The 24,581-nt window shown below is 40.2% G+C and overlaps 1 protein-coding gene across 2 annotated transcripts; it reads left to right on the top strand.

Annotated features, from left to right (window-relative positions):
* Positions 1-3,877: 3,877 nt before the first annotated feature.
* On the top strand, positions 3,878-23,951 carry PRRG4 (proline rich and Gla domain 4). 2 transcript variants are annotated; one of them, XM_064365052.1, is made up of 6 exons: positions 3,878-3,917; positions 4,579-4,703; positions 8,787-8,950; positions 10,949-10,997; positions 11,856-11,988; positions 23,396-23,951. In XM_064365052.1, exons 2-6 carry the CDS (start codon positions 4,601-4,603, stop codon positions 23,625-23,627), a joined length of 681 nt encoding a protein of 226 aa, XP_064221122.1. In that variant the 5' UTR covers positions 3,878-3,917; positions 4,579-4,600; the 3' UTR covers positions 23,628-23,951. The 2 variants fall into 2 exon arrangements, with proteins under 2 accessions (XP_064221122.1, XP_064221121.1); XM_064365051.1 differs by lacking the exon at positions 3,878-3,917 and adding an exon at positions 4,113-4,227.
* The last annotated feature ends 630 nt before the right edge of the window (positions 23,952-24,581 follow it).

Genomic DNA, 24,581 nt, shown 5'->3' with positions numbered 1-24,581 from the left:
CACAGTGTGACATGAAATCAGATAACCCTCACACTGTTCTTTTATTTAATTGTTTTGTTATTAACAATCACTGTTCTTAAATGGTAGAATTAAAATAAATAAAAGTTCTGTTCAAAAGTGTCCTTAAAGGGCTTTAAGCAAATGTTTAAAATAAAATCCTTAACCCCTTTACCGATTTGTTGAATCTGAAAATACCTGCGTGCAGATATATAATCAACCTGGAACAGTAGGAGTCTTTCATTTCTCACTTGCTGACTATACTGGGATAAATTAAAACAGCGAGCAATTGATGTTGAAATGTCAAGGCTAAAATGTCACGGAAACAGCAAGTTCAATAAAGTTGCATCTCCTGTTCTGAACAGGCTAATGATAGTCGTCGATGTGTCTTTAAGGATGTGGATGTGACTTTACTTACAGAGCTTCATGGCTGCAACCTTAACATTTCCTGTCACAGTCCTTGAGTCCATCCTCATGCCCACACAGTAAAGTGAGTTTTCATTTCATTCTTGAATTCACACAGGTAAGTGGGTGGGTATGTGCTCAAATTCAGAGATGCATTATCACATTAATCCATGTCCATTAATCTCATTGCTCTGATTTTTTTTCTTATTTCCTCTGAAACTAAGTAATTTTTTACTTACTGCCTTTACTGCTTGATAATAACTCAAAAAAAAAAAAAGCACTGGAGTCAAGAACCAGGCTACTACTTAGCCAATGATTATTCATTTACTTCATACTTCAGTATCCCTCTGTAAAATGAGAATTATAATATCTAGCCCAACTCCACAGATAGCCAGAATAAGAAAAATACTATCTGTGAGAACACTCAAAATGCTTTGGAAGAAAGGCATAAGAATATTATAACTTTATTATTATTACTACTATTATTTTTGAGACAGAGTTTCACTCTTGTCACCAGGCTGGAGTGCATTGGCAGGATCTCGGCTCACTGCAACCTCTGCAGTGAGGTTGAGGTTCAACGTGAGAATCGTTCAAGTGATTCTCCTGCCTCAGCCTCCCTAGTAGCTGGAATTACAGGCGCCTGCCACCACGCCCAGCTAATTTTTTTGTATTTTTAGCAGAGATGGGGTTTCACTATATTGGGCAGGCTGGTCTCCAACTCCTGACCTTGTGATCTGCCCACCTCGGCCTCCCAAAGTGCTGGGATTACAGGCGTGAGCCACCATGCCTAGCCAAGAATATTATAACTTTAAATAGCAGAAGGCACAAAATAAAATGAATACACCAAGTAAGTAATAGAAGAAATCAGCTATCTTGGGCACTGTTGTTACTGGCTTTTCTCTTTTCTCTCTTTGCCATCTAACCTCAAAATACCTTGCAGCTCCATAGTGACTAAGTTAGTGTGCATGCTGCCAAATGCTGTAACATTCTCTAGGACTCAATGTTACAGAAAAACATACAGGGATGTAATTCACTACTGAGAAACAGACTGTCATTTCTCTGTCTGCCTCCCTCTCTGTCTATAAACTCTGATTTTTGATGCAAGCACAGGGCCTCATTTGTTTTGGTCCAGATATCCAGATATGTGGGTGGACTCATTCTACCAAAGAATGTCATCAAAGTTCACAACTGCTGATTGCATAGCATGAGGCATTTAACCATTGGCCTCTCCCCAGAGTAGTGGGAAATGAAGTACTTTTCCTACCTGAAAATAAATTGCTTCCACTCAATGAAAATGTATTGAACATGAACAATGTAGAAAGCACTCCCCTGGTACTGTGGAAGATGAAAAAATGAATAAGTCAGTTTTGCACTTGATAAGAACATCACAGGCCCACATTCTCAGATCTAGGTCTCAGCCAGATTAAATTCTTCTCCAGAACACATGGTGTCCATCTCCCCACCAGGAGGGCTCAATGCTGTAGGTTGACTCAAGGAATAAACAGGAAAATGGGTGTTCTAGTGAAGATGTTTCCTATTCTTGTGTTCAGCCACAATAAACCATGTCTGGGCCTCTTTATCGTCTGATTCCAATTGCTTGAATAAGAAGGAGAGAAGACTCCATCATAGAAACAGTTTAGACCACGAGGTAGACAAATGGAGAGTGAAGAGGAAGGGATTGGAAGAAGGGAAAGGAAAAGCACTGCCTAGAAGGAATTGGTGAAAACAAAATTTTTGCAGAAAACTTAAGAAGAATTCAGTTGATTATCAATAATCATAATAAAATATAATAATCAAATATATTTAACATAGTAAAATATTGTCTAAAATAGACAATATCCTTTGGGAGGAGAAAAACAGAATTTGGTAAAAATTGAGTTAATCAGAAATTCGAGGCCAGGCGCAGTGGCTCATACCTATAATCCCAGCACTTTGGGAGGCTGAGGTGGGCAGATCACCTGAGGTCAGGAGTTTGTGAACAGCCTGGCCAATGTGGTGAAACCCCGTCTCTACTAAATGTAGAAAAATTTAGCCAGGCGTGGTGATGGATGCCTGTAATCCCAGCTACTCGGGAGGCTGAGGCAGGAGAATCAGTTGAAGCGGAGGTTGTAGTGAGCCAAGATTGCACCACTGCACTCCAGCCTGGGTGACAGAGCGAGATCTGTCTCAAGGGGAAAAAAAAATTGAAGGAGGAAAAATGTTTCCCTTGGCCCCCAGCAAGTGCCAGGCCACTTTGACCAAAGCATAAATAGTGGTTCAAAGAATTGTTAAGCATGTTCTTAGGATAAAGAAGGATGTGACCATCACCTGGCACAGGTCCTCTGTCCACCTGCTGCCTTCATTACTTGATGCAGCAGTTATTGAAGTCTTTGATCAAGACCGTTTTACACACTTATGTTATCAAGGATGCCAAAGAGTTTTCACTTATGTGAATTGCTTCTAATGATATTTATTATCTAACATTAAAACTGAGAAATTTTCAAAATATTTTTGAAATCAAGACAACAAAGCATACTTTTTGTTATGTTTATGCATTGACTCAAGGAAAAGATCAAGATTTCAAGATAATTATTTGAGAATAATGAGGTTATAGCTATCCTAGTAGATATGAACAAAGAAAACTAATCAAAATACAAAAGCAGTAGCCAAGAGAGATGGTGGACACCTTTAGTCCCAGCTACTCTGGAGGATGAGACTGGAGGATCTCTTGAGCCCAGGAGTTCAAGGAGCCAGCCTAGGCAACAAAGTGAAACCCCTACTCTGAAAAAGAAAAAAGAAAAGAAAAGAAAAATTACGTTCAGAAGTAGAGAACAAATTTTATTAATCTCTATAAATCTACATAAATCTCTATTAAATGTACATACTGATACTTTAAACATACTACCATGTAAAATACTAGAAAATACAAGCACGCACACGCAGGTATTCTGTTAGCAGAAAGAGTGATGACTAGTACATGTAAAATAGCCCCTGGAAATTTCCACTGTACACTTGAGAGAATGAAAGTGAAAATGGCAAATCATGTATTGTTACCATAATGGTTTTGACCTGAGAGACGCCTGGAAAAGATCTCGGAGACATCACAGACCTGGCGGACCACCATTGGAGAACCAATGAAATAAATTAATTTTAAGGCCATTTCCATTTCTTATGACGAATAAAGGATATTTTGTCTGATGAATATCTTGTCCTTGTTCCCGGACCACTCTTTTGAGAACAGTTGACCTAAGGTAACCGCAGCACCCCTGGCCTAGCGAGACCCAAAGCGAAAAGCCCCGGACGCGCCGAGGGCGCTCTGCTTAGGACTGAGAACCGAAACGCTCCCTGGATTAGGAGCATTGAGAACGCCGGGTGTAGACACAAATCGAAAAGCAGCCACCCGCGCCGCCAAGGCGGGGCCAGAACTGGCGGCTGACGGCCTGGCCAGCCCGGGGCTGGGGCAGAAGCTGAGGCGGCTGAGAGCGCAGCGCGGACTCCAAGGAGACGCCAGCCCACTGCCCGCCAGCTGGCCGCAGGTAGGCCGGCCCCCGGGAGGAGGGGCGCGGCCAGGTGTCCCCAGGTAGCCGTCTCCTCCCTTCCTCCGTCGGCCGCCTCCCAGTACCGAGACAGGACCTTGCGCAGCGCGTGTCCCCCTGGCGCCCTTCTGCGGACCCCAGACGCGTCCCCGTTTTGCGCGCGGGGGCCACCCAGACCCTGGGGAAAGCGAGGCCCGGAGCGTCGCCGAGGTTTGAGGGCGCCGGAGACCGAGGGCCTGACAGCCGAAGGAACCACCCCAAGACGAGACTCTGGCCCGGGGGCTGCTGGAACATGTGCGGGGGGACACAGGTGCGGGGCCTGGCGGGGGGACTCGGCGGGGAGGGGGTTACTGGGAGGCGGGGCACATCGGTGGAGGCCACCTCGGCGGACCGGGTTGTATTCGAACACACAGCCGAGGGTTGCCCGCAGCGACAGGTCCCGGATCAGCCCTCGGCAGGGTCCCGGGGCGCGGCATTTGTCCCAGGCGCTCTTGGGGCTGCTTTCTGGGCGCGCCTGGAGTCCCGGCGACCGAAACCGCGCGCTGGGCGCTCTCGCGTCGAGGCTTTGAGTACAACAGGTTGGTGATTCAGTTCGACAGAAACTCAGAGTGCTGAGCCAGGGGCTTTTTTTTTTTTTAACTATGTTTTTTGTTTGTTTTAGTTTGTTTGACAGTTGCCAGACTATGTTTACACTTCTGGTTCTACTCAGCCAACTGCCCACAGTTACCCTGGCGTTTCCTCATTGCACAAGAGGCCCAAAAGCTTCTACGTATGTGGGAGAAGAAGGTAAGCACGGAACCCGGAGCCGCGTGGTACAGATGTCAGTGAGAAAGTGCAGTATTTGAAATGACATACCCCAATCAATCATAGAAGCACTAAAATATCCTTTAGTTTAATTTGTGGTATATTTGGCAAGGTTGTGGTTTTTTATGTTCTTTAGCTGCAATTTATACACTTTGATTTCTGTGAGTTTTCTTTAATAAGTATATATGTAAGACCTTGTTTGTGGTTAATTGAATGGAAAACCTATTTCAGCTTCTGAAAATCAGTGAGTGACGTTTCTCTAGAGGAAGCTGTGTGGCGATTATAATGAGCATAATTGCTTGTTCTTCCTGGAAAGGTGAACGAGGAGTCCAGGATCTAGTCTTGGACTTGTTGTGAGACCCTGAGCAAGATAAATTAACCCCCTTGGGCTTGAATGTCTTCATCTGTAAAAGTGATGGGAGTGGGGTGTAAAATCATCTCTGAGGTCCTTTTTGACTTTCAGATGGTCTAGTTGTCAAAGCAGCCAGTTGAGAGAAGGTTAGGTTTGGGGCTTGCTAACCTAGAAGTCCATTGTTTTTAGGCTTCTGAGTAACAGTTTGTTTCCTGCCTATATTTTAAAAGCCTAACCTAGTAAAACCAGAAAAGAGAAAAAAAAAAGCCTCTGGCTCTTAGCATTCTTCTCCCTGACTAGTCACGGTGCTTCCCCAACCAGTGCCAGTACTCTGGATCCATGTCCCCACATGTTCCTGTCTCTTATCCCTTCTCATCAGAGCCTGTTCTCAGCTCATTTTCATTTGGGAGGGATCTGTTACAGTAATACTCCTAACTGACTTTATTAATGATTAACACAGTTGTGTGTGTTGAGATAGAACAATCCATTAACCCAAAAGAATCAAACTCTGATGACAGAATTCTAGACAAGTGGATAGGCTAGCTAAAGGAATAGGGAGAGATTTTGGAAGAGGATCCTTTTTAGTCCCTCCCAAGCTGCACCGTATATATCAGTCCACTTAGAAGGTTGCACTTATAAGGTTCCATACTCAGATGCTCTTCCCTAATATAATTGTGAGCACAATCATTCATTCACATGACACAGGGGTAAAAGACACTTTTGCCAGACATGGTGGTTCACGCCTGTAATCCTAGCACTTTGGGAGGTCAAGGCAGATGGTCGGGAATTCGAGACCAGCCTGGCCAACATGGTGAAGCCCCGTATCTACTAAAAATACAAAAATAGCCCGGCATAGTGGCACATGCCTGTAATCCCAACTACTGGGGAGATGGAGGCTGCCATGAGCTGAGATTGTGCCACTGCACTGCAGCCTGGGTGACAGAGTGAATTTCATTTAAAACACAAACATAAAAATAAATAAATAAAAGACACTCTCAAGGACATCACAAGCTATGGAAGATAGCATTGAACAAAATCCTGAAGGATGTGAGAGAGCAAACTGAAATAAGAAAGTTCTGTTCAGAACAGTAAGTCCAAAGGCCAGAGAGAACCAGGTGTGCTGGAAGCCAGCATAGCTACAACAGAATATGCAGGGAAAGTGGTAGGAGATGAGGATAGAGGGGTAAGGGCTTAGGGACCAGACCAAAGAGGGCCATGTAAGCCATTGTAATGACTTTGGCTTTTACTCTGCAGGCGGTGGAATTGCTGTTAGAAGGTTTTTAAAAAGCAAAGTAGGAACAAAGTCTATCTTATTTTTTAAAGGGCTCTCTTTGGCTGTTATGTTAAAAACAGACTATAGAGCAGCAAGGAGACCCCTGGAAGACCACTGCAGGAATCCCAGTGAGGGGTGATGGAGGCTTGGAAAATTTTTCGTACTATCTCCATTTGTGGTCATATAAAATTTACAATAAAACAAAGGAGGAAACAGAATAGAAATATTTCATCACACTAGCCCCTCAATCTACCTTTTAGAATACTTTTCAAAACAACCATCACCAATTATCCCATTGTAGCTTCCCACTTGGTTTGAATAGCCCATATTTGTTATTTATAACATAGAAATGGACACTGTACAATAGTGCTGCTCCCCCAAAATATAATGTAAGCTACACAAATAATTTAAAATTTTCTAATAGCCACATTTTAAAAAGTAAAAAAAAAAAGATGAAATTAATTTTAAGAATGTATATCATTTAATCTAGTACACAAAATATCACCATTTTAAAATATAAGCAGTGTAAAGCATTATGGAGACATTTCACATTCTTTTTCTTTTCTACATCAAGTTTTTGAAATCCTTGTGTGTATTTTACACTTACTGCACATTTCAATTCAGACAAGCCACAGTTCTTATTTATTTATTTAGAGATAGGATCTTGCTCTGTTGCCCAAGCTAGAGGACAGTGGCATGATCTCAGTTCACTGTAACCTCTACCTCCTGGACTCAAGTTATCCTTCCACCTCAGCCTCCCAAGTAGCTGGGACTACAGGTGTGCACCACCACACCAGCCTAATTTTTGTGTTTTTTGTAGAGATGGGGTTTCACTATGTTGCCTAGGCTGATCTCCAACTCCTGGGCTCAAGTGATCCGCCTGCCTTAGCCTGCTGGGATTACAGGCGTGAGCGACCGCTCCCAGCCTTCTGTGGCTAGTGGTTACTGCATTAGACAAAATAGCTCTAGAACATTCAGACCTGTTTGGAAAGATAATTCATTTATAGAAAAAATATCTTGGACAAGATGTGACTGTTCTTAAGGGGACAAAAATAAATGTGCGACTTGAGGTCACTCAAATCAGTATGAGCTTTCCAGCCATGATCTCTCATGAGCAGTCTTTCAATTGCCTATTTTAATATATTCTTTCTTTAGTAATGGTGAGCAGTGAAAAGTATCTACACTTTTAAATTCTTTTAAATATTGTGATGTAGTTCTCACTTTCGGAATTCCAGTCTTAGTAATATGATCTGGAGCAAAATCTCTTAAGCTTTGTTTGTGTGACACCAGAACAAGTTTAAAGTTTGTGGGTTTTGAAAATACTACCATGGTTGGATGCTTTGGTTTTGTGTCAACCTGTTCTGAACCTTGTAGTGTTTACCATTTACCTTCCCGTCAAATGTAAAGGGAAACATAAAATATTAGAGACACGTATTTGGGGAGTACTGTAGAGGGAGCTACTACTTTGGAAAGAACTGAATGACTTCAGTTAAACATTACAATTAGCTTACATTTTCACTAATTTAGAAGGTTAGAATTTTATAACTTTTAGCATAAACTTGAATACAGCAACTTTAATGTATAAGCATTAATTTGTAATTTAAGAACTCGGCCAGGTGTAGTGGTTCATGCCTGTAATCCCAGCACTTTGGGAAGACAAGGCGAGTGGATCACGAAGTCAGGAGTTTGAGACCAGCATGGCCAAAACAGTGAAACCCCGTCTCTACTAAAAATACAAAAATTAGCCAGGTGTGGTGGCACATGCCTGTAGTCCCAGCCACTTGGGAGGCTAAGGCAGGAGAATCGCTTGAACTTGGGAGGTGGAGCTGAGACCGTGCCATTGCATTTCAGCCTGGGTGACAGAGTGAGACTCCATCTCAAAAAACAACAACAACAACAAAATTAAGAACTTAAAGAGATCTTAGTGATTATTTAATTTAATTCCTGGTTTTATAAATGAGGAAATGGCAGCCCAAAGAATGTAAGTGACTTATCTTAGAATATACAACTGATAGCTTAAGCTAAATCAAAACCAAAAATCTATCTTTTAACTCTCAGTTCAATAGGCTGTCTACAATGCCCCACTAATTTTTCTCAGTCAAGATAATAGAGAACCAATTCTTTAGAAACAGAATAGTCTGACCTGTCAATTATTGGGAAAATAACTATCTGGAGAGAAAAAGATATTTAAATAATTGTTATTTATACTAGTAATTTTGGACATAACTCCAGTGGAATTATGCTAATTTTATATTTCATATTTATAGGAAATTATCTTCAATGATGCTTTTTCTTTTTTTTGGTTGGATTTTAAAGCTGTACAAAAAAGTTTTGTATAATTTAACCACATCAAGAGGACTATTCACTTTTTCCGCAATTAAAACAGGAATTTTTTGAATATTTTTGATCAATGTTTAAGTCTTTTTCATTACTTTATTAGTGTTTACATCAAAAGAAGAAGCAAACTTTTTCATACATAGACGCCTCCTGTATAATAGATTTGATTTGGAGCTCTTCACTCCTGGTGACCTAGAAAGAGAGTGCAATGAAGAACTTTGCAATTATGAGGAAGCCAGAGAGATTTTTGTGGATAAAGATAAAACGGTAATGTGGTTGATTATGTTAATTATCTGGAATCATTCAATTGTACTTAAGAAAGTGGCACTTTCAGTTATTAGAGATTTTATGCTTTAAACAAAATCAGGGTTATGTACCTGATTATCTCTTTCTAATTCCTTAAAATGGTAATTAACCTGTTTAGACTTGGCTCTACACCCGATTAATGGGGTTTATAGTAATTAGTAAATTATTGACTGTTGTGATTTTGTGTGTTTAATGTTTATTATATTTAAAATTCATCATGGAGCAGAGTGAATTTAACTCCAAGATTTTGTGGTTAGTGCTGTAACTCAGGCTTCAATCATTTATGACTAAGTAATTTGTCCTACCTACTTGATTACCCATATTTATATTTCAAATATTTACTGACAGTCTGCTATGTGCCAGATGTTCTCCTTGGCACTGAGGATACAAAATTTATAGCCTTTGTATTCCGAAATGTATTGTTTGGTCTATCAGTGTAATTTAAGGGAAACATTTTTAAAAGTTCTTTCTTAGAATATAATCAAGTTCTGTTAATCTTGATAAGGTACAAAACAGATGGCATTGTGCCTGTGATAATCTGTCACAGTCCACAGTCTTCAAAAACATTAAGTAATCCAAATTATCTATTTTTTTTTTTTTTTTTGGAGACAGAGTCTACTCTGCCGCCCAGGCTGGAGTGCAGTGGCGCAATCTCGGCCCACTACAACATCCACCTCCCGGGTTCAAGCAAATCTCCTGCCTCAGCCTCCCAAGTAGCTAGGACTACAGGTGCATGCTGCCATGCCTGGATAATTTTTTGTATTTTAGTAGAGACGGGGTTTCACCATGTTGCCCAGGCTGGTCTCAAACACCTGAGTTCAGGCAATCCGCCCGCCTCAGCCTGACAAAGTGCTAGGATTACAGGTGTGAGCCGCAGAGCCCAGCCCTAAATTCTTTACTTTCGTAGATTTCATAATGCTAGCTCCTTTTTCCCTTTCCTAAGAATCCTATTTTACTTTTTGGTCTATAAGAACCTCCCTAGGTATCCTTCAAATGCAGGTGGTAATGGAACCTCTTTGTTGACTTTTATATCATTGTGCCCACCCTCCCATTCCCTACAAGTATTTGTTGTGTCTATTAAGGAGAAAAACGAAACATATACTGTGTAGTTGTACCTGTTGGAATTTTATTCTGTTTTTCACAAACCTTTTCTAATTTTAACTCAGTTCCTTAAAATTCATTTCTATTCTCTCAAGTAGCACTGAACTTAAAATTGTCTCAAGAATGTCTTCCCAAATCAATAAATACTTTTCAATAAGATCTTCCAGAAGGGCACAGTGGCTCATACTTGTAATCCTAGCACTTTGTGGGGCAGAGGTGGGAGGATTGCTTGGGCCCAGGAAATCAAGACCAGTCTGGGCTTCACAGTGAAACTCCATCTCTACAAAAAAGAAAAAATTACCTGGGAGTGGTGGCATGTGCCTCTAGTTCCAGCTACTCAGGAGGCAGAAGTGGGATGATTGCTTGAGCCTGGAAGGTCAAGGCTGCAGTGAGTCACGATCACACCACTGCACTCTGGCTTGGGCTACAGAGCAATCCTGTCTTTAAAAAAAAAAAAAAAGTCCTGAGACAAACTGAGGGCTTATCTTCCACAGAAAAATTCAGTCTCCTGTTCAAACATGGTAGTGAGTCCACAGCCTCAACTTCTAACTTTGGTACTTTCACCTACTCTCTAATGCAATAATTTCCCCCAGTGCCTTAGTGGGAGCTCCAGTCAGGTGAAGGGAAAATAGCAGGCACAGTATTAAAGAGCCGACAATTAGAGAGACAGACAGCAGAGGCAGTTATGGGTGATAGTGCTTTAATTAGAGTGAGTCACACCCTCCAGCTTGAATGAACTGGTCTCCTACTTATGATACCTGCTGAGAGTTTACTACCCCTAGTCTAGGTCATTGGGACCAAATGAAATAATGATAATAAAGATATTGAATAAACTTGGGAATTTTACCTTTTTTTTAGAACGAATTTTGGCAGGAATATTCAGCTAAAGGACCAACCACAAAATCAGGTAAAACAATAATTGATCAAATTTAATGCTTTTCTCACCCTCTCTCTATTGTAATACATTTTAGTTTTATTGTTTTGCGTTTGGTTGTTGCTCAACCTACATATCTTATAAATACAAGGAGATTTCTCAACTATACACTGGGCTATCTCAGACAGAAAAGGACAGATTCATCTATTTATACACTGAAAATCAAGTTTGGTGAGATACTAGGGAAATGAGATAATGGGCTTAAAGCTGTTTTAAACAGCTCACCTATGTCAAGACTTGCATAGAATAAAAGTAGATTCTATTCATTTCACAATGTAAACTATGTTAACTTATTTTCTTTTTTAACCATTAAAGGTAGATGGAACATTTTGCTAGATAAGATTGTTGGATCCAATTAAGTAACTTGTAGAGAGGGGAGATCCTTTATCTAATCTGTATTGATCATCTCTAGCTGCATTTTAGTCGGGTGTATTTTTCACCAGCTATTCTTTCATTCCTCTTCTGTAGGACCCCCTCACCATGGCAGGTTATATTGCATAGCTACCCTGAGTTGCTTAATAAATATAATCTTAGTGATTAATACCAAAGTATGTCTAGTTGAGGAGCAAATATGTTTATCCCACTTAATGCTGAATATTATCCATTTAATATGATCTATTTTAAATAAATAAAAGAATAACCATAACTAGGGCTTTTAGAAGTGTCATTTAAATTTCTTTAGGTAGACTCTCTAGCCCAAAGACTTGAAAGAAGTCAACATCAATGATTAGATGCTGTATAATGTGTTTAGACCCAGGATTAAATTTGTTGAAATCATAGGTGATGCTATGTAGTTGTTATATTTATGTTATTTTAATGATTTATTTCAAGATGGCAACAGAGAGAAAATTGATGTTATGGGCCTTCTGACTGGATTAATTGCTGCTGGAGTATTTTTGGTTATTTTTGGATTACTTGGCTACTATCTTTGCATCACTAAGTGTAATAGGCTACAACATCCAGGGTAAGTACTAAGTAAAATTATTTAATTCATTACTAGACATTCTATATTGTTATTTTTTAAATGGGTCAAGCAGGACCAGGTGCAGTGGCTCACACCTGTAATCCCAGCACGTTGGGAGACTGAGACGGGTAGATCACCTGAGGTCAGGAGTTCGAGACCAGCCTGACCAACATGGTGAAACCCTGTCTCTAAAAAAAAACAAGGGTCAAGCAAATGGCTGCCTATTTTCTTAAATAAGCCTTTTATTTTGGAAGAATTTTAGATGTATACGGAAATTGCAAAGGTATTAAAGAGAGTTCCAGCCCAATTTCCCACATTTTGTGTGTGTGTGTGTGTGTGTGTGTGTGTGTATATATATATATTTTATTTTATTTTATTTTTTAAAATAAATTGCCTAGGCTGGAGTGCAGTAGTACAATCTCAGCTTACTGCAACCTCTGCCTCCTGGGTTCAAGCAGTTCTCCTGCCTCAGCCTCCCGAGTCGCTGGGACTACAGGTGCAGGCCACCACGCCTGGCTAGTTTTTTTTTTTTATTTTTAGTAGACACGAGGTTTCACCATGTTGGTCAGGGTGGTCTTAAACTCCTGACCTTGTAATCTGCCCGCCTTGGCCTCCCAAAGTGCTGGGATTACAGGCGTGAACCACTGCACCTGGCACATTGTTAATATATTACCATAGTAGAATTATCAAAACTCAGAAAATGACAATGGTTCATGACTATTAACTAAACTCCACCAGTTTTCCCACTGGTGTCTTCTTTCTGCTGCAGGATCCAGTCACAGTACCACATTGCATTTAGCTGTCGTGTCTTCCCAGCCTCTCTAGACTGTGACAATTGTTTGGTCTCCTAATTTAACATTTACATAAACAACCTAATGATGCTATTTCTAAGGTCCTTCAAAAGAATACAAGCAGTTTCACATATGCCAGCTTCATTTTTCAGTATTTCTTAAGCAAGAGGCAGATACCAGTATCTTCACATTATTTCCAGAGACAAGAAGTCCTATAGTTTACTCTGAGCCACAGAGTTAACAGATCCACATAGCTACCCAAATAAAAACCGTGTAACTGGCTTTTAAATTCAACTATTTTTATTAACGCTTTAAATAGAAGTTAACAAAATAAAATGGTTACCAATTGAGGATAATAGCACATTGATAAAGCTTCAAAAAGATTCATAAAGGCCATAATTGTTTGCATAATAGAAGCTCAGCATCCCTATTGAAACAAAAAGTACTGATATCTTTCTAGTAAATATGGCTGAGTAGGTGTAGAAACGTTCTTTTTTTTTATTGTATTTTAGGTTTTGGGGTACATGTGAAGAACATGCAAAATTGTTGCATAGGTACACACGTGGCAGTGTGACTTGCTGCCTTCCTCCCCTTCACCTATATCTGGCATTTCTCCCCATGCTATCTCTCCCCCACTCCCCACCCCCCACTGTCCCTCCCCTATTTCCTCCACAACAGACCCCAGTGTGTGTGTAGTGCCCCCTCCCTGTGTCCGTGTGTTCTCATTGTTAAACACCCACCTATGAGTGAGAACATGCGGTGTTTGATTTTCTGTTCTTGTGTCAGTTTGCTGAGAATGATGGTTTCCAGGTTCATCCATGTCCCTACAAAGAACACAAACTCATCGTTTTTGATGGCTGCATAGTATTCCATGGTGTGTATGTGCCACATTTTCCCTGTCCAGTCTATCATCGATGGGCATTTGGGTTGGTTCCAGGTATTTGCTATTTTAAACTGTGCTGTAATGAACATTAGTGTGCATGTGTCCTTATAGTAGAATGATTTATAATCCTTTGGATATATACCCAGTAATGGGATTGCTGGGTCAAATGGAATTTCTATTTCTAGGTCCTTGAGGAATCGCCACACTGTGTTCCGCAATGGTTGAACTAATTTACACTCCCACCAACAGTGTATAAGTGTTCCTATTTCTCCACATCCTCTCCAGCAACATTTTTATTAAAAAAAAAAAAAAAAAAAGCAGCAGATGCTAAGCAGGCTATTAGAAATTGATACTTATTTCTTCCTATTCACACTTTCAAATTCCATGAACAAGCTCAAAGTGGCGATCACGTGTACTTTTTTAATTATAATGATCATTTTTCTTATCTTTTCAGCAAAATGGGCAGTGTTTTTGTATCCCTCCAAAAGAATAGAAAGTATTCTTTATCATATATATTAGAAGATTCTTTGTCTTCTAAATTAAGAATAGCTTTCAATTCATAGCAAGTAAAATTTAAATTCTACATAACAACTGACCTGTATTGTTCAAAAAATGTCAGCGTTGAACACCTTTTCAAGTGCTTCTTGGCCAAGGCAGGCAGATCATGAGGTCAAGAGATAAAGACCATCCTGGCCAACATGATGAATCCCCATCTCTACTAAAAATACAAAAATTAGCTGGGCGTGGTGTTGCCCACCTTTAGTCTCAGCTACTCAGGAGGCTGAGGCAGGAGAATTGCTTGAAACCAGGAGGTGGTGGTTGCAGCTGGGAGCTGAGATCGCAACACTGCACTCCAGCCTGGCGACAGAGTCAGACTCCATAACAAAAAAAAAAAATCATTTTCATTGTGATAAGAGCATCTGAAAATATGCTGATAATGGAGACTAAGGTTTTAAAAGTACTTTATCCTGTTTTTTGCCTACAAAAGTAATACATGAATTATTTTTAAATTCAAGTATTATAGAAAGATATATTATCTAAAATGAAAGTCCTCATAATCCTACTTTTCAAATATAACCACTATTATGAATTTGGTATGTAAAACTCCAGATTTTTTTCTATGCATATACTACTTGAGTGGTGTAAAAGCAATTGTGGTTTTTGCCATTTAAAGTAATAGCAATTGCTTTTGCACCAACCTAATAACATATTTCATAGGTTTTTTTGGTGTGTTTTTCTGGCTCACTGCAACCTCCACCTCCCAGGTTCAAACGATACCCCTATCTCAGCCTCCTGAGTAGTTGGGACTGCTCAAGTGCCCACCACTACACCCAGCTAATTTTTGTTATTTTTAGTAGAGACAGGGTGCAGGTTGGTCTCAAACTCCTGACCTCAGGTGACCACTGCCTCAGCCTCCCAAAGTGCTGGGATTACTGGCGTGAGCCACTGCACCCGGCCTATTTTATGTTTTAAAAAGAAATGTTTGTTACATGTTCTCCTTTGCAACTTGCCTTTAGCACTGAACAATATAATTTAAATACATTTTCAGTGCAGTACATTTTTTTTAAATAGTGAAATATATGTAACATAAAATTTACCATCCTAACCGTTTTCAAAGTATACAGTTCAGTAGTATTAAGTTCATTCACTGTTGTGCAACCAATATCCCTTTTTTCTATTTTTCCATTTTGCAGCAGTGAAGTTCTGTGCCTAGTGAACAAACTGTTTCCCATTCTCCCCTCTCCTAGACTCTAGCAATCACTTTTTCACTTTTTGTCTCTGAATTTTACTACAACACCTCATATAAGTGGAATCACACAGTATTAGTCTCTTTCTGACTGGCTTATTTAGCACAGTAATTTTAAATCATTAATAGAGTCTCTTTGAAATGTTTTATTGCAGCATTTCATTATGTTTGATGAAGTTTTTTTAAATTCTAAATATAGTAAGATGTGATTCCTTTCTAAAATACATTGGCCCCTAGCCCAGTTCCTGTTTCTGGAAGAGACCAACAAGGTGTATTTTCCCTATCCTAGAAATAGATATGGTATGGTGGTTCGCTGTGTGAACTCCAGAGCCAGATTGCCTGGATTCAAAACCCTGATATGCCACTAACTAGCCATTTGACTTTGGACATGTTACTTAAACTTATACTCTGCCTCAGTTTCTCTGTGAGTAAATTGAAGGTAATAATTTGAGCTACCATATTACACAGTTCCAGAGAGTTGCCATTCACCTGGGCTATAGTGTGAATGGTACCCTCTGGTTTTGTGCAGTATGGTAGCCCAAATAATAACTGTATGTATCTCATAAGGGACTTATGGGAATTAAATGATGTGATGCACAAAAAGTACTTAAGACAGTACTTAGTAGCAAGAGTAGCACGTACTCTCCATAAAGGTTAGCTATTATTATCAATTTTTTTGTGTGTGATGGAGTCTAGCTCTGTTGCCCAGGCTGGAGTACAGTGGTATGATCTTGGCTCACTGCAACCCCCCTCCTGAGTTTGAGCAATTCTCCTGCCTCGGCTTCCCAAGTAGCTGGGATTACAGGCGCCTGCCACCACACCCAGCTAATTTTTGTATTTTTAGTAGAGACGGAGTTTCACCATGTTAGCCAGGCTGGTCTCAAACTCCTGACCTCCAGTGATCCTCCCACCTCGGCCGCCCGAACTGCTGGGATTACAGCCATGAGCCACTGCACCTAGCCCAGCTATTATTATTATGAATTTGCAAACTAAGATTTTTCTAAAAGCTTGCACTGAAATGTTTATGTGTTCCCATCCAATGTTTGTATTTCTTCAAAAATGTGTCTGAACTGGGAATGGACTGCAGATTCTCCAATGTTCATATAAAATTAAAACTCATTATCAGAAGATAATATAGGCAATCAGAAAGTATTATATTGCAAATAAGTTTTCTTCAAATTTGGTAGATCTACAAAAATTTTATTTGGCCTATGAAATCTCCCTTAACTTACCTGACTGTATGATCTTGTAAAAAAACAAAAAGAAAAGAAATCTCCCTTAACTGTATTTATAACCATCTTCCACATCACCTGTTGTTGCTAACGATATATTATATACCACTTTCACACTACCTTCTCATTTAGTACTCTCAGTATTTGTATAGTGTATTATGGCACGTGAAGGAGATTACATAGAGTGATTATCATTGCAGCGAGGCAACTACATAACAAAAAAGTAACTTGAATATAAACATGTAAAACAGAGAACATTCTCCTTATAAATGGCTAGGAATGTCAAGCAGGCACACCACCAGTGTGGGATACAACTAGTGGCTTTGGCGGACATAGGTTTTATAAGAATTAACTAGGAAGGGTGTTTCAAGAAAGTGGACCCACAGGAGCCAAGATGGGTACTACCAAGGCTCATATAGGCAATGATAAGCCAAATAGTCTTGACCAAATATTTTTTTTAAAATGATTGTAGGCCAAGGCCAGGCATGGTGGCTCATGCCTGTGGTCCCAGCTTTGGGAGACCAAGGCAGGGAAATCTCTTGAGCCCAGGAGTTTGAGATCAGCCTCGGAAACATGACAAAACCCCATCTCTACTAAAAATGCCAAAAAAATTAGCCAGGTGTGGTGGTGCATACCTTTATACCCAACTACTAGTGGGGTTTAGGTGGGATTTAAGAGCTGTGATGAAGAGTAGTGAGTAACTGAGGAAATTGTTGGATAATTGTAATGGCAGCCACGAATTTATGTTTGAGTTGCCAGACATGAGGTGGACCACTTAAGCAGAGGATTAAAAGGAAAAATAGCCTGTGGGGAAGGTTTTTGAGAATGTGATAATATGCTAGGTTCTAGGAACAGAGTGGTGAGTAAAACAACCATAGTGCCTGCCCCCCATAGCTCTTACACTCTGGTTTTCTTAATAATGTGTACTAACGCTGGGAGAAACTGGAAGACAGAGGAAAACCAATAAGGATGCTAGTAGAGTAATTCAGTTGTGAGGTCATGAGTTTGGACCTGTCTTCAAGGAAAAAGAAGCTGTAGAACTTGATGCCAGATTAGAAAGAACTTGGGAATGTTGGAAGACTATGACTTGAACCTAAGCTTCTGTGCTGAAGAAATATATATGGAAGCTGGGAAAAAGAAAACAAAATTTGGATTTGACAGGACAAAATAGCTCATATTTTATTTATTTTTTGAGCTGGACTTTTGCTCTTGTGGCCCAGGCTGGAGTGCAATGGTGCAATCTCAGCTCACTGCAAACTCCGCCTCCCGAGTTCAAACGATTTCTCCTGCCCAGGATTACAAGCATGTGCCACCACGCCTGGCTAATTTTGTATTTTTAGTAGAGACAGGGTTTCACCATGTTGGTCAGACCAGTCTCGAATTCCTCACCTCAGGTTATCCACCACCTCAGCCTCCCAAAGTACTGCGATTACAGGCATGAGCCACTGCACCCAGCCAAAATGGCTTATATTTTAGATAGCTCAAGAAAGGATAAAAGCAACAAAAAGATGAATAACCTACATTTTTTTTAAATGAAGGACATGAATGGACATTTCTCTAAAAATATATGAATGGCCAAGAAGCATTTGAAAAGGTGTTCAACCTTGTTAGACATTAAGGAAAGGCAAATTAAACCAAAATCGCAGTGAGAGCCAGGTACAGTGACATGCACATGTAATTCCAACTATTCTAGAATAGCTGTAACAATTTTTAAAATAACAAGTATTGGTGAGGATATGGAGAAATTGGAACCTCATATGCACATTGCCAGTGTAAAATGGTGCAGCCACTGTAGAAAACAGTTTGGCAGTTCCTCAGAAAGTTAAATGTGGAATTACCACATGACACAGCAATTTCACTTCTATATTTGTATCCAAAAGTATTGAAAACAGATACTGTACACCAATGTCCATAGCAGCATTATTCAGATAATCAAAAAGGTTGATGAAAATAACCCAAATGTCCATCAAAATATGGTATATCCATGCAGTGGAATATTATTCAGCCATAAAAAAGAATGAAGTTCTGATGCATGCTACAATATGGATGGATCTTGAAAACATGATACCAAGTGAAAGAAGCCAGACTCAAAAGAACAACTATTGTATGATTCCATTTACATAAAATGTCTAGGATAGGCAATATCTAGGATAGGCAAATTCATAGAGACAAAAAGTAGATTAGAGATAATCTTGGCCTGGGAGGATAGGGATGTCTTAGTCTATTTGTACTGCTATAGCAGAATACTTGAGACTGGGTAATTTAGAAGGAACAGAAATTTATCTCTCATAGTTCTGGAGGCTGGGAAGTCTAAGATCAAGGTACCAGCATATTGTATGCCTCATGAGGACCCAGCCTCTGCTTCCAAGATGGTGCCTTGAACACCGCATCCTCCAGAGGGGAAGAACATTGTTCCTCACATGGCAGAAAAGCAGAAGAAAGAGAGGGCACCACTCCTGCAACCCCTTCTTACAGCAGCATTAATCCATTTATGAGGGCAGGGACCTCATGATCTAAAAGTCTCTCAAAAGGCCCCACTTCCTAATACTGTTGCATTGAGGATTAAGTTTGAACATGAGTTTTGAGGAGGACAAAAACATTCAAACCATAGCAAGGGGAATGGGGAGTTATTGCTTCTTATGTACAGAATTTCTCTTTGGGGTGATGAAAGGGTTCTGGAAATAGATAATGGAGATGGTTGCACCTTGTGAGTGGAATACCACTGAAATGTACATTTATGAATGATTAAAATGGAAAATGTAATGTTTTATATATTATATATAATGTTATATGTTGTATATAATATATGTGTGTGTTTATCAGCCACAAAGTCTTTTTACTTGGAAAACAAAAAAGAAAGGGTAAGAATTTGGCTGGGTGTGGCGGCTCACACCTGTAATCCCAGCACTTTGGGAGGCCAAGGCAGGTGGATCACCTGAGGTCAGGAGTTCAAGACCAGCCTGGCCAACATGGTGGAACCCCGTCTCTACTAAAAATACAAAAATTAGCTAGGCATGATGGTGGGTGCCTGTAATCCCAGCTACTCAGGAGGCTGAGGAGCAAGAATCGATTGAGCCAGGGAGATTGAAGCTGCAGTGAGCCGCGATTGTGCCACCACGCTGCAGCCCAGTGACAGAGTGAGACCCTCTCTCAAAATAAAAAAATAAATAAATAAAGTAAAGGGACAGAAAGGAAAAAGGACAGAGCCCTAAAGAATGCCCACAATAAGGGTACAGAAAGAAGAGGAGCTGCCAGCAAAGATAGCAGAGAAACATAAATGGTCATTCTAGCCCCATGCTGGAAAGTTCCCTAAGGTATTATGTGAATTATGGGCACGGACTAAGGAGTTTGTCCCTATAAAGCCTATAAAAATTTGAGAGCTTAGAGAAAGTAAGAAAGAATTTGTTTAATTTGTTTAACAGACCTCTATTATCCCCAATAGCAGACAGAAATGAGCAAGGTCTTTCTAGGACTTTTCACTAAGATTTTATTCAATGTGACTTTCTCCACAAGCTGGGAGGAATCCACAAGATAATGAAGAAATAGGCAAAAAATTTGTCTTCGGAGGTTCTTCGTTTCTTCTTTTTCACCTCATTCACAATGTTTTTCCAAAAAAGTTCATGTATGTCCTCATATATTAGTTTCACTCAATGTCTGTGAATAGCACAGTCATTATTTAGTGTCCTCATGCTTACACTTTCTTCTCTACCTTGCTTTTCTTCAGTTTCCGACTTTTCTGCATCACTATGTCTTTTCACCTTTTGCCTTGTTTTTCCCCTGAAATGTTCCTAGCTTCTTCCCTGTATAAGGGATAGAAGCAGAGTTCGAATACAGGGAGTAAACTGGCGCCGTGATTATGACATGTCTTCCATGTGTGTTATAAAATTTAAAACCTTGGATACCTTTTATTTTAAAAGTGCAGTTCGTTGTACTTAACACAAGCACAGTGTAATGCTTCTAGTGCACAGATCATCTTTACATTCATTGTCTCACTTTGATCCTCCCAGCAACTCTCTCAGTTTCAGGGGATACTCCAAACTAGGTTTACTAGACATTCTTTTACGTTAGGATTAACTTGTAAATACTAAAGTACTTTTCATCTATTGTCCCAAGAAATTTCTTCCAGCAGAGTTGTTTGTTTCTATATTTTGCAAATCTGAAAGTAGGGGGAGGGAGAAAGAAGCTGAGAAAGAAGAGAGTAAAAAATAAGATCATTGTCAGAAAGGCTTGCCTCATTCCTCTATAAAAGCAAGCCAAGAGGCTGGGTGTGGTGGCTCATGCCTATAATCCCAGCACCTTGGGAGGCCGAGATGGGTGGATCACCTAAGGTCAGGAGTTCAAAACCAGCCTGGCCAACATGGTGAAAACCCATCTCTACTAAAAAAATATAAAAATTAGTCAGGGGGTAGTGGTGGGCACCTGCAACCCCAGCTATTTGGGAGACAGGTAGGAGAATCACTTGAACCCAGGAGGCGGAGGTTGCAGTGAGCTGAGATCACACAATTGCACTCCAGCCTGGGCAACAGGGATGAAACTCCATTGCAAAAAGGAAAAACAAAAGCAAATATATGAAAAACAAGGCCTTTTCATTTCCTAGTTGCTCTATTTTGTGGAGGAAAACAGGCATCATGGGATGTCACCAGTTTAAGATGTTATTAGTGTGTACTTTCTGACTTTGGTCATGTAAGATTGAGATGTGTAAGAAAACACTGTGTATATATTTAATAACTGATGTAATTATTACATTGTTTCCATACATTAAATTTTGAAAGTCAACATGGAAGAATTTATTTATTCAAATAAAATAGCCGTCTCCTCCTTTATCCTATAAGCAAACAAATTGAACTTTTTGTCATGAGCTAATGACTGTGGCAAGAGACTGCCTACCATGAGTGCATTCCAGATTCTGACAGAGGAGGAATTGTGTTGAGCCCTCTAAATAAACTTGTGATCCTCTCAGTCACCTCTCAGCTGTTGAAGGGCCGATTATCCAGTTCCTGGATTTACACAGACCTTTTGCTTTTCTTCTTTCTCTGCAATTTTTCTCTCTTCTTCTCTCTAATTCAGATCTCATTACCTCAAAAGGAAGAAAGGTAGTCTAAGAGACATATTGACCGATTTAATTTGGAAAAGTTGGTAGTATTTTGAGCCTGCTAAACTGTTTCTTGACGGTAAGAATACTGTAAATATTGACTAGAAGTTAGGGGTTATCTATGCATTTTTTCCTTCTTCTTTTTTTTTGTGGGTAAATAGTAGGGATATATATTTATGGGGCACATGAGATGTTTTGATACAGTCATGCAATGTGAAATAAGCACATCATGGAGAATGGTTTATGTATCCCCCTATGCATTTTAATTATTTCATTAGCCATAACTATAGGAGGTCAATGTATGTATTGATCTTTTATAAACAGCCAACTTCAAGTCTAAACAGATCAATTTCTTAGCATTTAAATCATAATTTGCACTTCACGAGTGAGAAAGGAAAACCATAGGTTTAAGACTCCAGACCCTCCAGGCACAGTGGCTCACACCTGTAATCCAGCACTTTGGGAGGCTGAGACAGGTAGATCACGAGGTCAGGAGTTCAAGACCAGCCTGGCCAAGATGGTGCAACACTGTCTCTACTAAAAATACAAAAAATTAGCTGGCGTGGTGGTGGACACCTATAATCCCAGCTACTCGGGAGGCTGAGGCAGAGAATCACTTGAACCCGGCGGGGTGGCAGAGGTTGCAATGAGCCAAGATCACGCCATTGCTCTCCAGCCTGGGCAACAGAGTGAGTCGCTATCTAAAGTAAAATAAAATAAAATAATAAAATAGACCCTAGACCCATGTTGCATTTCACTGGCTGACAAGGTTTTGTGAAAATGGTGAAAAAATATATATTTCAGTCACATATATTTTTTTAAAGTGTTAGGCTTAGATCAAAGCAGAGGGGAGAAAAGATAATATTTCAAGAAAGGGAACAATACCAGTGAAAGCACAGAGAAGGGCCGAGAACTTAACTGCCCATATAGAGGAGTGTAAAGGAACTGCCTTGGTAGAGTAGAGAGCTGTAAAAACTAAGGTGCGGCCACAATAAGAGAGGCTTTAAAGAGAAGGCACGAGAGTTAGAACTTGCCCCAGCCGGAAGTACGCTGTGGGTTTGGCTTCTGAGAAGACTGACATGAAGAAAGTACTGTTTAGGAAGGATTGGCCAGGCAGCAAGACTGCAGTAGGGAACGGAGGAGAGGGACAGGCATCAGCCTGTTGTGATTACATCTGTGACATCTATTTCCTTGGCCTGGAATTGTGCCACCTTTCAACAAAGCCTGGATTTGGTTTTGCATCGTACTTTCAAAAAGTTTTAATCCAGGAGTAAGAGAAAAGGGAATTCACTTGTTTTGAGTCCTTATTCTAGTGCACCAGACACTGCCAGAAGCTTTCCATGCATCTTACTCAATCCACACAAACCTGCTCTATTGAGATAGCTATTATTAGCCCCATTTTAGAGAGGACAAAATTGTGGTAGGTAACTTGCCTTTGGTCACATAGCTAGGAAATGACAGGATCAGATATCAAACCCATGTCTGACTTCAAAGCTCTTGGTCTTTCCACTGTACCAAGACTTTCAGAGTCTGGGGTAAAATAAAACTGTTGTGTTAATACATTGTGTTTAATGTTTATAAAGATAGTTGGATTTTTAAATATTGTCATCTCAAACTAAAAATGCTACCTTTCCTAGACCTAAATATTGTCTCTCTGCTTAGCTCTTCAGCCGTCTATGAAAGGGGTAGGCACACTCCCTCCATCATTTTCAGAAGACCTGAGGAGGCTGCCTTGTCTCCATTGCCGCCTTCTGTGGAGGACACAGGATTACCTTCTTATGAACAGGCAGTGGCACTGACCAGAAAACACAGTGTTTCACCACCACCACCATATCCTGGACCCACAGAAGGATTCAGGGTATTTAAAAAATCTATGTCTCTTCCATCTCACTGACTACCTTGCCATCTTGGTATAAGAAATTTGTGTTATTTGACAGGCCGGGCATAGTGGCTCATGCCTATAATGCCAGCACTTTGGGAGGCCAGGAGTTTGAGACCAGCCTGGCCAACATGGTGAATCCCCGTCTCTACTAAAAATTCAAAAATTAACCAGGCATGGCAGCGCATGCCTTTAGTCCCAGCTACTCAGGAGGCTGAGGCAGGAGAATTGCATGAATCTGGGAGGCGCAGGTTGCAGTGAGCTGAAATTGCAGCGCCACTGCACTCCAGCCTGGGCAACAGAGCAAAACTCCATCTCAAAAAAAAAAAAAAAGAAGAAGAAGAAGAAGAAATTCATGTTATTTGAATGGTTTGTTCTCCCTGAACCAAAAAAGACATGTCTCCAGCTTTTTATGACAAACTGCAAGGAATAGAGGAAGAATAAGCCATGTGTTGTACCATGGAAGCTCTGTCTGCATCTTGAACCTGAACTTGATCATTATCAGCTTGATAAGAGAATTTCTGACTCTATATCCTTGCAGTTAAGAAGAAAGCACATTTTTGTAATGTTTGTTTTCGTGGTTCAAAAAAAAATCTTTGTTATAAAGAGTGTAGATAGAATTAGTGAACTCTTTGCATCCTTTGTACAGATAAAGGTTGTAGATTTCTTGTGTTGAATATTAAAAAAGCAAGAATGTCTAACCATTAAGATTATCCAAACTAAGGCCAGGTGCAGAGGCTTACACCTGTAATCCCAGCACTTTGGGAGGCCAAGGTAGGCAAATCACCTGAGGTCAGGAGTTTTAAACCAGCCTGGCCAACATGGTGAAACCCCATCTCTACAAAAATACAAAAAAATTAGCCAGGCATGATGGTGGGTGTCTGTAATCCCAGCTACTGGGGAGGCTGAGGCAGGAGAAGCCCTTGAACCCAGGAGGCGGAGGTTGCAGTAAGGCGAGATTGTGCCATT

This window comes from Aotus nancymaae, unplaced genomic scaffold, assembly GCF_030222135.1.
Source record: "Aotus nancymaae isolate 86718 unplaced genomic scaffold, 86718_ANA_hifiasm-v0.15.2.pri h1tg000059l, whole genome shotgun sequence".
Lineage (NCBI taxonomy): Eukaryota > Metazoa > Chordata > Mammalia > Primates > Aotidae > Aotus > Aotus nancymaae.
This window is presented reverse-complemented; position numbering and strand designations above follow the sequence as displayed.